The sequence below is a fragment of the Ipomoea nil genome, unplaced genomic scaffold (genome assembly GCF_001879475.1).
Source record: "Ipomoea nil cultivar Tokyo-kokei standard unplaced genomic scaffold, Asagao_1.1 scaffold3377, whole genome shotgun sequence".
Classification (NCBI taxonomy): Eukaryota; Viridiplantae; Streptophyta; class Magnoliopsida; order Solanales; family Convolvulaceae; genus Ipomoea; species Ipomoea nil.
This window is the reverse complement of record NW_017619805.1, coordinates 950966-966932: the sequence shown is the minus strand read 5'-3', so window position 1 is coordinate 966932 and position 15967 is coordinate 950966. Positions and strand designations below refer to the sequence as shown.

Genomic DNA, 15967 nt, shown 5'->3' with positions numbered 1-15967 from the left:
TCCAATGACAAGGGCAAAAGCTAAACAATTACAAGATGCCGTTGGAGGGCTGATTAGCGCTCAATGGGATATGGATCAATTTGATGAGGACAAGGAGCGGCCGGTTAATCTAATTGGGGTCCAGTTGGAGGGAAATTAATTGAATTTGGCTATGCTGATTACAAGGATAGTAAATAAATTTATTGGACTATCCATTAGTATTCAAATAATGAGTAGCATATTATTTCTTTTATAATAAGTAGTCTAGTTATTTGTTTTTTGTTAGACTTTAGTTCTATGTTTGAATTCAAACCATCCATGTCCTAGTCTTTAGGCAAGAGGCATGCTAGGGAGCTATATATAACACTCCTAATCTCTTTGTAAAGGACACACATCAGATTTTGAGAAATAGCAAACAAGAGCACTACTTGTGCCTTGCCTTGTTCTTGAGTTCTTCAAGACTTCCCGACTTATCAAGGACTGTTTTCTTCCTTGTGGCGTCTCTTTCTTCGTATCACCTTCAAACCAGGTGTGGGCGAATCCCAATCTTAGAAAAACACCATAACCCTTCCTGCAACACAACCCAAATCCGTCTAACAGAACCACATCACAAACCAACCGAGACAATGCCAGCTCCGTTCTACTAGAGACGTGAAAAAGCCGAGGACCAAACGAGAACGCAAGGTTTCCAAACTTCGTCTCCAGCCCGAGGATCACATCATCTTTGGTATCAGAGCCAGGTTGGCTTATTCACGTCTTAGAGGTTACAAATCACAACCTAATTTATATATTTTCTTACCGTCTATCCTCTATTCAATTGCTGCCAGTTTTCTTCCTTTTGTGTTATCTTTTTAGCTACCAAACTAGTCCCAAAAGCAAAGTGCATAATTTTTTTTTCGTGATCCTTAATGAGTCTACTGTCTCTAAATTAAATTTCATCAATTAATTCCTTGTCATACAGCCCCAATTGATTGATCAATACTCACTGCCGAAAATTTCCCAGATTTGCGCAGTTAGATTGAAAAATTCCAAAAAAATACTTATGTATCGTATTTTGTTCTGAATTTTTTTGTGAAAGTAGTATACTCATAGTACTTGAAAACCTGAAAATTTCAGTCCTAAACAATTTGTCAATTGTTCCCAGAAATTCTGTGAAGTTAACACCCAGATTCTGTAACTTTATGCCAAAACTGTTTCTTTTTTGGTGTGTTTCATTTGTGCTAAATCTATTTTAGCCTTTATTTTTTCATTCAAAAAAAAGGGAAAGAAAAACAAAAGAAAAGAATCAAAAGAGGAAAGAAAAAAAATCAAAAAAAATCAAAAAAAAAAATATACCATTCTGTATGCTGAGAAGGTTGTTCACTTATTTGTTATTAGTTTGAGTATTGTACCAATTTTCTTTCAAGCCAAACACCCAATAACCTTTTATCCTATCACCCACGCCTTGTGGAAGAAGTATTCCTTAGATTGTTGAAAAGTTCGTCAAGAACTCGTAGAAAAGGGTCTTGTTCTTTGCTATTTGTGTGTTTTTGTGAGACCATTAGAGTGTTTTATTTTAATACACGAGCGGTAAAAGAAGAGTGACTCACCCTAAAACTGAGAGTGTGTGAGGGAGTGAAGTAAGGGCCTTATTTATATTATATATATACATATTTTAGCTTTGCTGTTTTAATGGCGGAGGGTGGGGAGACTAGCGAGCGAAGGGAAACCCAAAATCCAGATGTTAGGTTCATGGTGGACGCGATGAGGGGAGAATTTGACAGGTTAAATAGAAGGTTTGAGGAGATGGATGGTAGAATGGTTGAGATGGAGAGAAACCAGAGGGGGGAAAGGATACAAGATGAAAATAGAGGAGAAATGGGGTGCAATTTAGGGAACAGAATAGAGAAAGGGAGACAAATAGAAGACAAAATGAGAGGGAACAAATGAGTAATAGTAGTGGAGAGGAGAGTGAAGAAATAGATGAGAATAGAGAATTTAGAAGGGAAAGAAACAGAAGGGGTAGAAATCGGTGGAAGAAGTGGATGATGACATGAGGGATGTTCAGCCAATGATCCCTAAGTTTCAAGGGAAAAATGACCCGGAAGCTTATCTAGATTGGGAAAGTAGGGTGGTGAGGTCATTTGAATGTCATAGGTATTCAGAGAGGAAGAAGTTAAGACTGGTAGTCCTAGAGTTTACAGACTATGCTTCTAGCTGGTGGGATAAGATTATAGCTGAGAGAAGGATGTATGGAGAGGATCCTATAGAGTCTTGGAGGGAGTTGAGAATTTTAATGAGGAGGCGATTTGTACCAAGTTGGTACCAACGTGAAATGTATCAGCGACTTGAATATCTTTTACAGGGTGCTAGAAGTGTTGCTGACTACAATCAAGAGATGGAAGAGCTCATGATCAGGCTTAACATAGATGAAAAGATCGAGAGGTCCATGGCCCGGTTCCTTAGAGGCTTGAATGTAGAAATTCGAGAAGAAGTTGATAGGCAACATTATGTGGAGTATGATGAGCTAGTACAAATAGCCATGAAGGTGGAGCAGTCTTTACAAAGAAAGAAAAACTGGTTCCACATGAGTTCTTCCTCTTGGAAGAGTAAGGAGGGTTCCAAGGAGAGATTCCAGTCAAAGAATGGCAATGGTAAACCCAAGGACTCTAGAGACCAAAAAGGTAAGGACTTTGCCGAAGGAAACTCTAGGCCACGTAACATCAAGTGTTTCAAATGTCAAGGAAGAGGCCATATTGCAAAGGTTTGTCCAAACAAGGTAAATATGACAATCAAGAAAGGGAGGATTGTTACTGATTCCGAGCAAAGTGATTCCAAGGAGGAGACCGAAGAGGAATCTGATTCACTTGAGGAGGAACTACTTGAAACTGATAATGAAGAAGTTTTGGAGGGACCAGTTGAGGGAGATGCCTTGATGGTAAGGCGCATGCTCAACATCCAAGCCACCGGGGATGAAAGTCAACGTGAAAACATCTTTCACTCAAGGTGTTTTGTTCATGGGAAGGTATGTAGTTTAATAATTGATGGCGGGAGCTGTACTAATGTTGCTAGTACAAAAATGGTGGAGAAGCTAGGCTTGAGCACACAAATCCATCCTACACCATATGCATTGCAGTGGTTAAACAAGGCGGGGGATATCAAGGTGAATCAACAAGTTTTGATTCTGATCAAGTTGGGACATTATGAAGATGAGATCCTTTGTGACATAGTGCCCATGGACGCTGCTCACATTCTTCTAGGGAGGTTGTGGCAGTTTGATATGAAGGTGTTCCATGATGGTTATTATAACAAGTACATGTTCGAGCACCGAGGCAAGAAGATCACCTTAACCCCAATGACTCCGCGACAAATTCACGATGACCTTCAGAAAATGAGGGAAAGAGAGAAAAATGAGAAAAGAATTGAAAAAAATAGTGAACAGAGTGTTGAAAAAGAGAGTGGAAGGAAAAGAGAGAAAAATAAAAGTGAGGACAAAGAAAAAACAAAGAAAAATTTCATTGGAAAAAAGAGAGATATTGAAAAAGCAATAAGAGCGGGGAGGCAAGTTTTTCTTTTGTTGTATAAAGGACCCAACGAGGGTACTACTAATCCTAGTCATTTGCCCGAGGCAATGACTTCTTTAATGCAGGAATTCAAAGATGTTTGTCCGGAGGAACTTCCTGCCGGTTTACCACCGTTGAGGGGGATTGAACACCAAATTGACTTGGTGCCGGGAATGCCATTACCGAATAGGCCTGCCTACCGATGTAACCCGGAGGAGACTAAGGAAATCCAAAAGCAAGTTAATGAACTCTTGGCCAAAGGGCAAATCCGGGAAAGCCTAAGCCCGTGTGTCGTTCCTGTTTTGCTAGTACCCAAAAAAGATGGGTCATGGCGAATGTGAGTTGATTGTCGCACAATTAACAAAATAACTGTCAAATATCATTTCCCTATACCCCGTTTAGATGACATGCTTGATGAATTATTTGGTGCTTGTTATTTTTCTAAGATTGATTTGCGTTCTGGGTATCATCAAATAAGAATTAAGGAAGGGGACGAATGGAAAACAGCCTTCAAGACTAAACAGGGTCTATATGAATGGCTTGTTATGCCGTTCGGCCTGACTAACACACCTAGTACCTTTATGAGACTCATGAACGAAGTTTTACGAGATTTCATTGGGAAAAGTGTTGTTGTTTATTTTGATGACATATTTATAGCAAGAGTCTTAATGAGCATGTTAGACATCTTAGGGAAGTGTTTTCTTCTTTGAGGAAATATAAACTGTATGCTAATCTAAAAAAATGTGAGTTTTGCACTTCGTCGGTACATTTCCTTGGCTATATTGTCAATGCCAACGGGATTGAGGCTGATAGTGCTAAAATTGAGGCTGTCCAGCAATGGCCTACACCGAAAACGGTTAGCGAGGTAAGAAGCTTTCACGGATTAGCGAGCTTTTATCGCCGTTTTGTGAAAGATTTTAGCTCAATTGCTGCACCGCTAACTGAGGTGATTAAAAAGAACGTTGGCTTTGAGTGGGGTGAAAAACAAGAGAATGCCTTTAATGAGTTAAAAGAAAGATTGTGTAAGGCACCTATTCTTGCTTTGCCTAATTTTGATGCTGTTTTTGAGATAGATTGTGATGCTTCCGGAGTAGGAATAGGGGCTGTACTAATGCAAGGGGGTAAGCCCGTAGCATACTTTAGCGAGAAGTTAAGTGAGGCTTCCCTAAATTATCCTACTTATGACAAAGAGTTCTTTGCTTTAGTGCGTGCTTTAGAGCATTGGGAGCATTACTTGCGTCCGAAAGAGTTTGTTATATATACTGACCATGAATCATTGAAGTATCTAAGAGGTCAGGGTAAACTTAATAAGCGACACGCGAAATGGGTTGAATTTATTGAGTCTTTTGCATATTCCATAAAATATAAACATGGGAAGGATAATGTTGTTGCTGATGCTTTGTCTAGGAGATGTGCTTTACTCATGTCTCTACATGCTAGGGTTTTAGGCTTTGAGCATTTGAAAGAACTTTATAACTCTGACATTGATTTTGGAGCAAGTTTTAATGCATGTTTAGAGGGAAAATTTGGTGAGTACTCTTTGAATGACGGTTTTCTGTTCAGGAAAGGCAGGTTATGTATTCCTTCGTGTTCCATGAGACAGCTGCTTCTTAAAGAAGCTCATGGTGGTGGACTCATGGGTCATTTTGGGGTCTTGAAAACTCTCGAGATATTGAAGGACCATTTTTATTGGCCCAAAATGAAACGTGACGGGCATAGAGTCTGTGATAGTTGTGTTACCTGCAAACAGGCTAAGTCCAAGGTACAACCTCATGGGTTGTATACTCCTTTGCCTGTAGCCTCTCATCCATGGGAAGATCTGTCAATGGATTTTGTGTTGGGATTGCCGAGAACTGTTCGGGGACATGACTCCATTTTTGTTGTTGTTGACAGGTTCTCAAAAATGGCGCATTTTATTCCATGCCATAAGACTGACGATGCTAGTAATGTCGCCAATTTGTTTTTCAGGGAGATTGTTAGGCTTCATGGAATGCCTAAGTCTATTGTGTCCGACAGGGATGTAAAATTTTTAAGTTATTTTTGGAAGACTCTATGGGGTAAATTGGGCACTAAGCTACTTTTTTCTACTACGTGTCATCCACAAACGGATGGGCAAACTGAAGTAGTGAATCGTACTTTAGTCACTTTGCTTAGAGTTTTTGTGAAGAAAAATATTAAGTCTTCGGAAAGTCATATTCCACATGTTGAGTTTGCATATAATAGGCATATCCATTGCGCTACTGGATTTTCGCCTTTTGAGATCGTTTATGGATTTAATCCTATTACTCCATTAGACTTAACACCTCTTTCTGTTTCTGATTTTGAAAACATGGATGCCGCAAGGAAGGCAAAATGGGTGAAAGACATCCATGCGAAAGTGAGCCAAAATGTAGCAAGACGGAATGAACAAGTGGCTCGACGAGTCAACAAAGGACGTCGGAAGGTTGTGTTCAACCCTGGAGATTGGGTTTGGGTGCATTTGAGGAAGAATCGGTTTCCAGTTCAAAGGCGGAGCAAGCTGATGCCACGAGGAGATGGGCCTTTTCAAGTAGTCTCCCGGATTAACGATAACGCCTACAAGTTGGCCTTGCCAAGTGAGTATGGCGTCAGTACTTCTTTCAATGTTTCTGATCTTTCTCCGTTTAATGCAGACAAGGCAGATTCGTGGACGAATCCTTCAAAGGAGGGGGGAGATGTTGAGGACAACGATGATCCATTACGAGTCCTAGTAGATGGTCCAATGACAAGGGCAAAGGCTAAACAAATACAAGATGCCGTTGGAGGGTTGATTAGCGCTCAATGGGATATGGATCAATTTGATGAGGACAAGGAGCGGCCGGTTAATCTAATTGGGGTCCAGTTGGAGGGAAATTAATTGAATTAGGCTATGCTGATTACATGGATAGTAAATAAATTTATTGGACTATCCATTAGTATTCAAATAATGAGTAGCATATTATTTCTTTTATAATAAGTAGTCTAGTTATTTGTTTTTAGTTAGACTTTAGTGCTATGTTTGAATTCAAACTATCCATGTCCTAGTCTTTAGGCAAGAGGCATGCTAGGGAGCTATATATAACACTCCTAATCTCTTTGTAAAGGACACACATCAAATTTTGAGAAATAGCAAACAAGAGCACTACTTGTGCATTGCCTTGTTCTTGAGTTCTTCAAGACTTCCCGACTTATCAAGGACTGTTTTCTTCCTTGTGGCGTCTCTTTCTTCGTATCACCTTCAAACCAGGTGTGGGAGAATCCCAATCTTAGAAAACACCATAACCCTTCCTGCAACACAAACCAAATCCGTCTAACAGAACCACATCACAAACCAACCGAGACAATGTCAGCTCCGTTCTACTAGAGACGTGAAAAAGCCCGAGGACCAAACGAGAACGCAAGGTTTCCAAACTTCGTCTCCAGCCCGAGGATCACATCAGTGGATCCTCTTGGTCCGAAATTTTTGTTGATATTTACAGTAGTTATTTGGAGGTTACTTATCAAAAAAATAAAAAAAAAATCAAGAAATTTGAAAAAAAAAAAGCAAAAAATAGAAAGCAATAAAGAAGAAGAATAAGGTTGGGAAAAGAATCTGGTTGGTAGGAGAAATTCGGAGGGATAAGGAAGCGGAAAAGTATAAGGTTGGAAGGAGTTCTTGATATATTCTTATTTGGTTGTGGTACACTTGCACCCCTATTACATTCTATTTGTGTCTATTTACTGATATTGGTCCTGCGTATCTTTCTGCCATACTTCTTTCTTTGCTTCCCTTTTTCTTTCAAATCTTGCTTAGTTTCTTTGCTTGTAGTTATCTTTTTTCTTTCCTTCTTGCTCTCAATTTTATTACCTACCTCGCAATACACCTTACTCTCAAAGGCTTGTGAAGTTTTCCAAGGTACGTTTTCTTCAACTTTGAGGTTGAATCCATATCAACTTGAGTTCCAGACTAGAATTTTCCTTTTTGGAAAAAGGCTTGTGATAGTATCTGCCACTTGGAGTGATACACGAGTGGAGTGTGTGTTTGTAAGAGTGTGTAGTGCACCCCCAGAGCTATATAATCCACCTCTTACCTGCGAGCTGAGAATAGTGAGGGAGCGAGCCAACTTTTTGGTTTCACTAACGTGATTACTCACACATCTTCTTGTTTTCTTTTAGATATTTTTTTTCCTATACAGATGGCTGATCAAGTTCCAAATCTTCCCCAGGCATTAGAACAAAAGATAGACAGGTTACTCAAACGAATGAATAATTTGGAGCAACGCTCACACCAAGTGCAACCACCACACAATGATGAGCGACACCTGCCACCGGCAGGAATAGTGGATCCTATATGTCAAAGGATCCAGCAGCGTAATGCGGAGTTAGGAAACATTAAACATGAAATTCCTAACTTCGCCAGTGAGAAAGGACCTACTGAATACATAGAATGGGAGAATGCTGTTGAAACTCTTTTCCATTTAAAGCACTATTCTGATTTTACAAAAATTAGGCTAGTTGCTACATCTTTTAAGGGTTATGCATTATCTTGGTGGCGAAAAAGAAATGGAGAGAGAGTTGCTAATTTTATTCCTTATGAATCTTGGGTTCACGTGAGGGAAGATATGCGCCTAACCTTTCGTCCTAAATTTTTTTTGTATGATCTTGAAACAAAATTGCAGGGAACGGTGCAGGGAACAAAGTCAGTTGATGAATACCACCAAACTATAAATATTTTGCTTAAACAGGGAAACATAAATGAAGAAGAGACAAAAACTGTTGCTCGTTTTGTACATGGATTGAACTTAGAAATTCGATATGGAATGAGTATTCAGAGATATGACACCCTTTATGATGCCTTGTATGCTGCACGTGAATCTGAGGCAAAAATTAAAGAGATGAAAATGCACAAGTCCAACAATATTGCATCAAGATGGAACAACACTTGTTCCACCCTTCAAAGGCGTGATGAAAATCCTCCTCCAAGAGATGATTCACGAGACAACGGTAAGGAAAAGGTAAGTGAGGCAGTGACGCCTCAACATGATAGAGAATTGATTTGTTATAGATGTAATGGGAGAGGCCACATAGCTCGTGATTGCCATAACAATAGGGTAGTTAAGATAACAAAACAATCTGAAAATTTTGCATCTTGTCTTGAATATAAGTCTAAGGATGAGGTATGTGACCATTTTGAAACTCTCAATGAACATGTTGAGGGAGAACCATTCATACCTTTAGATTCTGATTCTAAATATGTTGCTAGTGAGTCTAGTCATACTGTTGTTGTTAAGGAGGTTTTGAATGTTCACCCTTTAAAAGAAGATGAGTCTCAAAGAGAAAATATATTTTGTACTAAAGGGTCAATTAGAGAGAATGCTTGTGCTATGGTAATAGATTCTAGAAGTTGCACAAATATGGCTAGTGCAGTTATGGGTAAATTTCTCCAGTTACCTTTGCTTAATCATCCAAATGCTTATTGTTTGCAATGGTTAACTGATGCAGGAGAAGCTAGAGTAACCAAACAGGATCTTATTCCTTTATCTATTAACAGTTACTCTGATGAAATCTTGTGTGATAATATCCCAATGCAGGCTGCTCATATCTTGTTAGGTAGACCATGGCAATTTGACAGAAAAATAAGTTATGATGGAATGAGGAACACTTGTGTGTTTCATATGAATGGAGTTACATATGTCTTGCCTCGTTTGTATCCTAAACAAGTAGAAGAAATTCAATTGACATTGATGCAAGCTCTCAAACTAGCCTCAAAGAAGGAAGAGATCAAAGAGAGAAAAGTGGAACCTCCATGTTTGGAATTGCAATCACCACTCCAATCCTCTAACTCAGTTTGTAGCCAAACAAAGGGACCACAATCAGTGATACAGTGGAAAGGACCAGCCCAAGGTGTCAAAGTGCAACCTCTCTTGGTCACTACAAAGGATATTAAGCAAGAGAAAAGAAGGGGAGTAACTATTTACTCACTTTTATTTCAAAAGCATGCATTAAAATTCTCTAGATTTGTTTGTCATGTTTCTATTAATGATCTACTTGGTAGATGTGTTAGAAATTTGTTTGCATCCATACATCCGAGATTCCTTAACTTTGATTTTACTAAAACTTTATTTGATAGAGATAAGGAATCACTGGAAAGTTATAAGGCACATTTGAAAACTTCTTATGGCAAATACTACTTGCTCAAGGAGTTTTGGTTCAAAGTCAATGCGATTGACACTTTTTGCTTTGTTTTGGGCAATGATTTAATTGTTGATTCACATAAGGGACATTTTGATTTTCTAAAGAGTAATGATGTTTTGCATGAATATTTTCATTGGCCAAAGAAGAAAAAAGATGTAGAATCTTATGTTCAGAATTGTGCTACTTACCACCATAATACATTTAAATCATTACTTGATATTTCCATGAACTTTCTGTTTGATTTTACCTTAAGCTCTAGGAGGAACGATTTTGTGCTTATTGACAATTCAAACAAGATGCATAAATTTAATGTCTCATTTTGTTGAATTATTACCATCCAGAATGTTTAAATTCCCTGATGTGTCATTAGACTTAATTGCCTTACTTGTTGATTGTAGGATGATGATTAGAGCGACTCATGTCAAGCATCCCAAGAAAAAGTTCCATGAGCGTGATAAAACAGAAAGTGAGCTTGCTACTTTGTCTTTCACTGAAGATTTGGATTCGAGGACGAATCCTTTTCAAGAATGGGAGAATAATAGGAACCAGTACACATGGAATCCAGAAAGGGTAAATAGTGGGCTCACCACAAGGCCCATAACGACGACCTTAAAACATCATTGGTGGAAGAAACAACAAAGACCAATAATAAGTCCATTCGATAGAGGAAAATATTATAGTGGCCAATTTCAAGTGATATCATGGATCGAAGACAATGCTTACAAGATTCGAGGTCGAATCATTTTCAATAAGGGGAGGATGATGCGGCCCAACATATGAAGATCCATTAAGAGTACTAATTGGGCCAATCACAAGGCCCAAGTCCAAACAATTAAGGCAACTCTTCATTGGTGATGTTCAAAGAAGGTGGAAATCCAAGTCAAGCCCATTTGCAAAATATGAAGAATAACTCAAGGCTTTTTTATAATTGTTTAAGTGCTGATTTTGGTGATTAAATTAGGCCCAAATCAGCCCTATTATTTTTTGTCATCATTAATTTAAATTGTTTGGCATAAAAGAGAAAACACTAGTTGTATTTAGAAAGGATTCCTTAAATCATTTTCTAAATAAAACTCTATTTACTTGTTTTCTAGATTAGGTTTAGGACTCTTTTTCCCATTGTATTTAGATTACAATGCTGCCCTATACCTATAAATAGGGCACATCCATATCAGTTTTAGACAGGCTTCAATTCAATTAAATTCTTAAGTTTTTCTTTACACTTGTGTAAGAAACCTTATGGCGAATTGTGGACTCAATTAGTGGCTAGTCGTGGACTCGACTAGCAAATTGATTCGTGGACTCGAATCAATCTTACTTTCTTCAACCTTAGATTTAGGTTCGTGGACTCGTTCTTGAATCGAAGGAAACTAGATCCGACTCTAGTTGATTGAAGATTGCAACATCGTGGTACTTGAAGCTACATGGGATTCTTCCAAGTCTTTGAGGATTCGAGACAAATGGTTTCTCGTGAGGTTTAAGGTATTTTGATCCATCTCTATCTTTGCATTGAGAGTAATCTTGGGACAATACTCCATTTTATTTGAATCTTGGATTAGAATCATATCATTACCTGTTGTGGACAACCAAAGGCTTGGAGACCCACTTCAAATAAGAGAAGGTCCAATTACTCGTTCAAGAGCCAAAAACTTGCAAGAGGCCATGAATGGACTGATCCATACACTTTGGCAAGAAGATGGCACGAAGATACTTGATGGACTTAACATGGAAGATACCAAGTGGGTCAATATCTTAACCTTGCATTTGGAGGCCTTAGAAGCTGCCATTTAAATACCAACAAAGAATCAAGGCCCAACTAGAATTTGAAGACCAAATTATTGAAGAAATGTGCCAAGCTAGTTGTGCTGAATTGAAACAATAAGTTGGGCATAAAATAAGTGGGGAAATCCTTTAAGAGTGGTCCAATTTCGTGGCTTAAGCTTAGGAGAAGACAAAAGGAGCTAAACTCAAGTCACATGGAAGAATTAAGTGTCATTTACTTCAAAATTCAATAGTAGTAATTTCTGAATTTAAGTATTTTTATGTTACAAGCTAAGGAGTAAATGCACCTTCTTTGAACGTGTATAGACCTTTTTAAAGGGCTAAAGAACTCATTTTTGGGTAGATTATTGAAGTTGAATTCATTTGGATATGTGCTTTGCACTTCCATTTCCTTTCTAGCATTCTATGAAGAATTTCTGACTTATCAAGGATATTACCCTCCTTGTGGCGTCCCAATTGGCCTTATCACCCTTCAACCCGGTGTGGCGGCTTCCCTATTCATCCATACACGTCCTCACCCATTTCCCATACCCCACATCAACCACAATCCACAAAAACAACCCCTACACTTCAAAATCAGTACACAGAAATTGGGAAAACGGATCGTGACTTGAGCTGTGGAGTTCTAGGCCTTTAAATCCAATATCAAGCCGGTGGAATCCACATCATCTTGGTATCAGAGCCTTGGTTGCCATTCTCATCAAAATCAGGTCACGAAATACTTGTTCTCTTTAGTTTCTTGTGTCAATTTGTTCCCTGTCAAAATCTGTGAATTGAATGCAAGTTTGCATGAAAAGCTTTCTTTTCATGGTTTGTTGTCAATTTTTCTGTATATATTGCTTCCCCTATATGCATTTTAGGTGTCTAAACTCATTCAAAAAGATCCATATATGTTGATAGACACTGAAAGTCACATCAAACCATCCTATATTCTAAATCTGCCAGGATTGTCCTATTTGCGCTGCTAGAAAAAAAAATCTGAAAAAATAGTTCCTCTTGTTTATTTGATCTGAATTTTTTTGTGGTAATAGATAACTCATCAATATTCCCTTCCACAAAAAAACTTTGCCGAAAGAATCCATACACAAACACAGAAAATTCTGAGAAATACACTGGCAGAATCTTGTTTTCTGGGTATGATATCTTCTAGTTTTGTCTTTTGAGTTTTGTTCATTTTTTTTTGTTGCCACACATAAATATACTTTGTATATCCTCTATTTTTCATTCATATCCTTTCTTATTCTTGTCATCTTACGTCTTTGTGTGTGGTATCTCCTTGTTTGAGTTGAAATTGTTCTTAGAATTCCAAGAAAGGTCCTTGAATTCAACTTGTGTGTGATTTGAACTTGTGAGCATAATAGAGTGTTCATACACGAGTGGTAAAATTTGAGTGATCACCCCTAAAAAGAGTGAGTGTGAGGGAGAGAAGTGAGGTCCAACTTAATCTTTTATCTTGTTGTTGCACTTTTGTTTCTATTGCAGCTCAATATGTCGGGGTCTGGCCAATCTAATAATGAGTCAAGCATGAGTCCAAATACCAAGTTTATGGTGGATGCTATGAAAGGGGAGTTTACTAGGCTTGGTAATTTAATGAGTGGGCTGGCTGACCGTTTGGAGAGGTTAGAATTGGAGAGGGAACAAAATAGAAATGAGGGAGGAAATGATCAAAGGGCACAAGGGAATGAGGGAGAACTGAGGAGAAATAATTTGAGAGCCCAAGGGAATGTGAGAGAGGGAGTTGAGTCTTCTACGGGCTATGATAGTGAGGAGATTGAGGATAGTGAGATAGAAATGGGAAGGAGAGAAAGAGGGAGAAGAAGGGCAGCAAGAAGGGATGTAGATGATGATTTGGGCAACATTAAAATGAGTATGCCTAATTTCCAGGGGAAGAGTGATCCGGATGCCTATCTAGAGTGGGAGAGTAAGGTAGAGAGGGTGTTTGATTGTCACAATTATTCGGAGAGGAAGAAGGTGAAATTGGCAGCCTTGGAATTCACTGATTATGCCACTTTATGGTGGGATAAGTTAGTGTTGACAAGGAGAAGAAGTGGAGACCGACCTATTGAATCATGGAGAGAAATGAAGATAGCCATGCGCAAGAAGTTCATTCCAACTTGGTACTACCGTGAGCTCTATCAACAACTCCAAGATTTGGTGCAAGGGAGGCTGTCCGTAGCTGAATATGACCATGAAAATAAGAAATTGATGACAAAGCTGGGTTTGGAGGAGGATCCTGATATGAACCTAGACCAAGATTCAAATAAAATGGAATATTGTCCCAAGAATGCTCTCAATGTGAAGATAGAGATGGATCAAAATACCTTAAACCTCACGAGAAACCCTTTGTCTCGAATCCTCAAAGACTTGGAAGAATCCCATGTAGCTTCAAGTACCTCGATGTTGCAATCTTCAATCAACTAGAGTCGGATCTAGTTTCCTTCGATTCAAGAACGAGTCCACGACCCTAAATCTAAGGCTGAAGAAAGGAAGATTGATTCGAGTCCACGAATCAATTTGCTAGTCGAGTCCATGACTAGCCACTAATTGAGTCCACAATTAGCCATAAGGTTTCTTACACAAGTGTAAAGAAAAACTTAAGAATTTTATTGAATTAAAGCCTGTTTCAAACTGATATGGATGTGCCCTATTTATAGGTATAGGGCAGCATTGTAATCTAAATACAATGGGAAAAAGAGTCCTAAACCTAATCTAGAAAACAAGTAAATAGATTTTTATTTAGAAAAGGATTTAAGGAATCATTTCTAAATACAACAAGTGTTTTCTCTTTTATGCCAAACAATTTAAATTAATGATGACCAAAAATAATAGGGCTGATTTGGGCCTAATTTAATCACCAAAATCAGCACTTAAACAATTATAAAAAGCCTTGAGTTCTTCGTCATCATTTGCAATTGGGCTTGAATTGGATTTCCACCATTTTTGAACATAACCAATAAAGAGTTGTCTTAATTGTTTGGACTTAGACTTTGTGATTGGCCCAACTTGTACTCTTAATGGATCTTCATATGTTGGGCCGCATCATCCTCCCCTTCTTGAAAATGATTCGACCTCAAATCTTGTAAGCATTGTCTTCGATCCATGATATCACTTGAAATTGGCCACTATAATATTTTCCTCTATCGAATGGACTTATTATTGGTCTTTGTTGTTTCTTCCACCAATGATGTTTTAAGGTTGTAGTTATGGGCCTTGTGATGAGCCCACTATTTACCCTTACTGGATTCCATGTGTACTGGTTCCTATTAATTGATATGAACCTAATCCAAGATTCAAATAAAATGGAATATTGTCCCAAGAATGCTCTCAAAAGGAAAGATAGAGATGGATCAAAATACCTTAAACCTCACGAGAAACCCTTTGTCTCGAATCCTCAAAGACTTGGAAGAATCCCATTGTAGCTTCAAGTACCTCGATGATGCAATCTTCAATCAAATAGAGTCGGATCTAGTTTCCTTCGATTCAAGAACGAGTCCACGACCCTAAATCTAAGGCTGAAGAAAGGAAGATTGATTCGAGTCCACGAATCAATTTGCTAGTCGAGTCCATGACTAGCCACTAATTGAGTCCACAATTAGCCATAAGGTTTCTTACACAAGTGTAAAGAAAAACTTAAGAATTTTATTGAATTAAAGCCTGTTTCAAACTGATATGGATGTGCCCTATAGATAGGTATAGGGCAGCATTGTAATCTAAATACAATGGGAAAAAGAGTCCTAAACCTAATCTAGAAAACAAGTAAATAGATTTTTATTTAGAAAAGGATTTAAGGAATCCTTTCTAAATACAACTAGTGTTTTCTCTTTTATGCCAAACAATTTAAATTAATGATGACCAAAAATAATAGGGCTGATTTGGGCCTAATTTAATCACCAAAATCAGCACTTAAACAATTATAAAAAGCCTTGAGTTCTTCGTCATCATTTGCAATTGGGCTTGAATTGGATTTCCACCATTTTTGAACATAACCAATAAAGAGTTGTCTTAATTGTTTGGACTTAGACCTTGTGATTGGCCCAACTTGTACTCTTAATGGATCTTCATATGTTGGGCCGTATCATCCTCCCCTTCTTGAAAATGATTCGACCTCGAATCTTGTAAGCATTATCTTCGATCCATGATATCACTTGAAATTGGCCACTATAATATTTTCCTCTATCGAATGGACTTATTATTGGTCTTTGTTGTTTCTTCCACCAAATGATGTTTTAAGGTTGTAGTTATGGGCCTTGTGATGAGCCCACTATTTACCCTTACTGGATTCCATGTGTACTGGTTCCTATTATTCTCCCATTCTTGAAAAGGATTCGTCCTCGAATCCAAATCTTCAGTGAAAGACAAAGTAGCAAGCTCACTTTCTGTTTTATCACGCTCATGGAACTTTTTCTTGGGATGCTTGACACGAGTCGCTCCAATCATCATCCTACAATCAACAAGTAAGGCAATTAAGTCTAATGACACATCAGGGAATTTAA

At 38.3% G+C, this 15967-nt stretch overlaps 1 protein-coding gene across 1 annotated transcript; it reads left to right on the top strand.

The window, feature by feature from the left end:
* The first annotated feature begins 2206 nt into the window (after positions 1-2206).
* Positions 2207-4615, top strand: LOC109170890. Its single transcript, XM_019320028.1, has 4 exons — positions 2207-3290; positions 3546-3858; positions 4179-4467; positions 4595-4615. The coding sequence occupies exons 1-4, from the start codon at positions 2207-2209 to the stop codon at positions 4613-4615; spliced, it is 1707 nt and encodes a 568-aa protein (XP_019175573.1).
* Positions 4616-15967: the final 11352 nt, after the last annotated feature.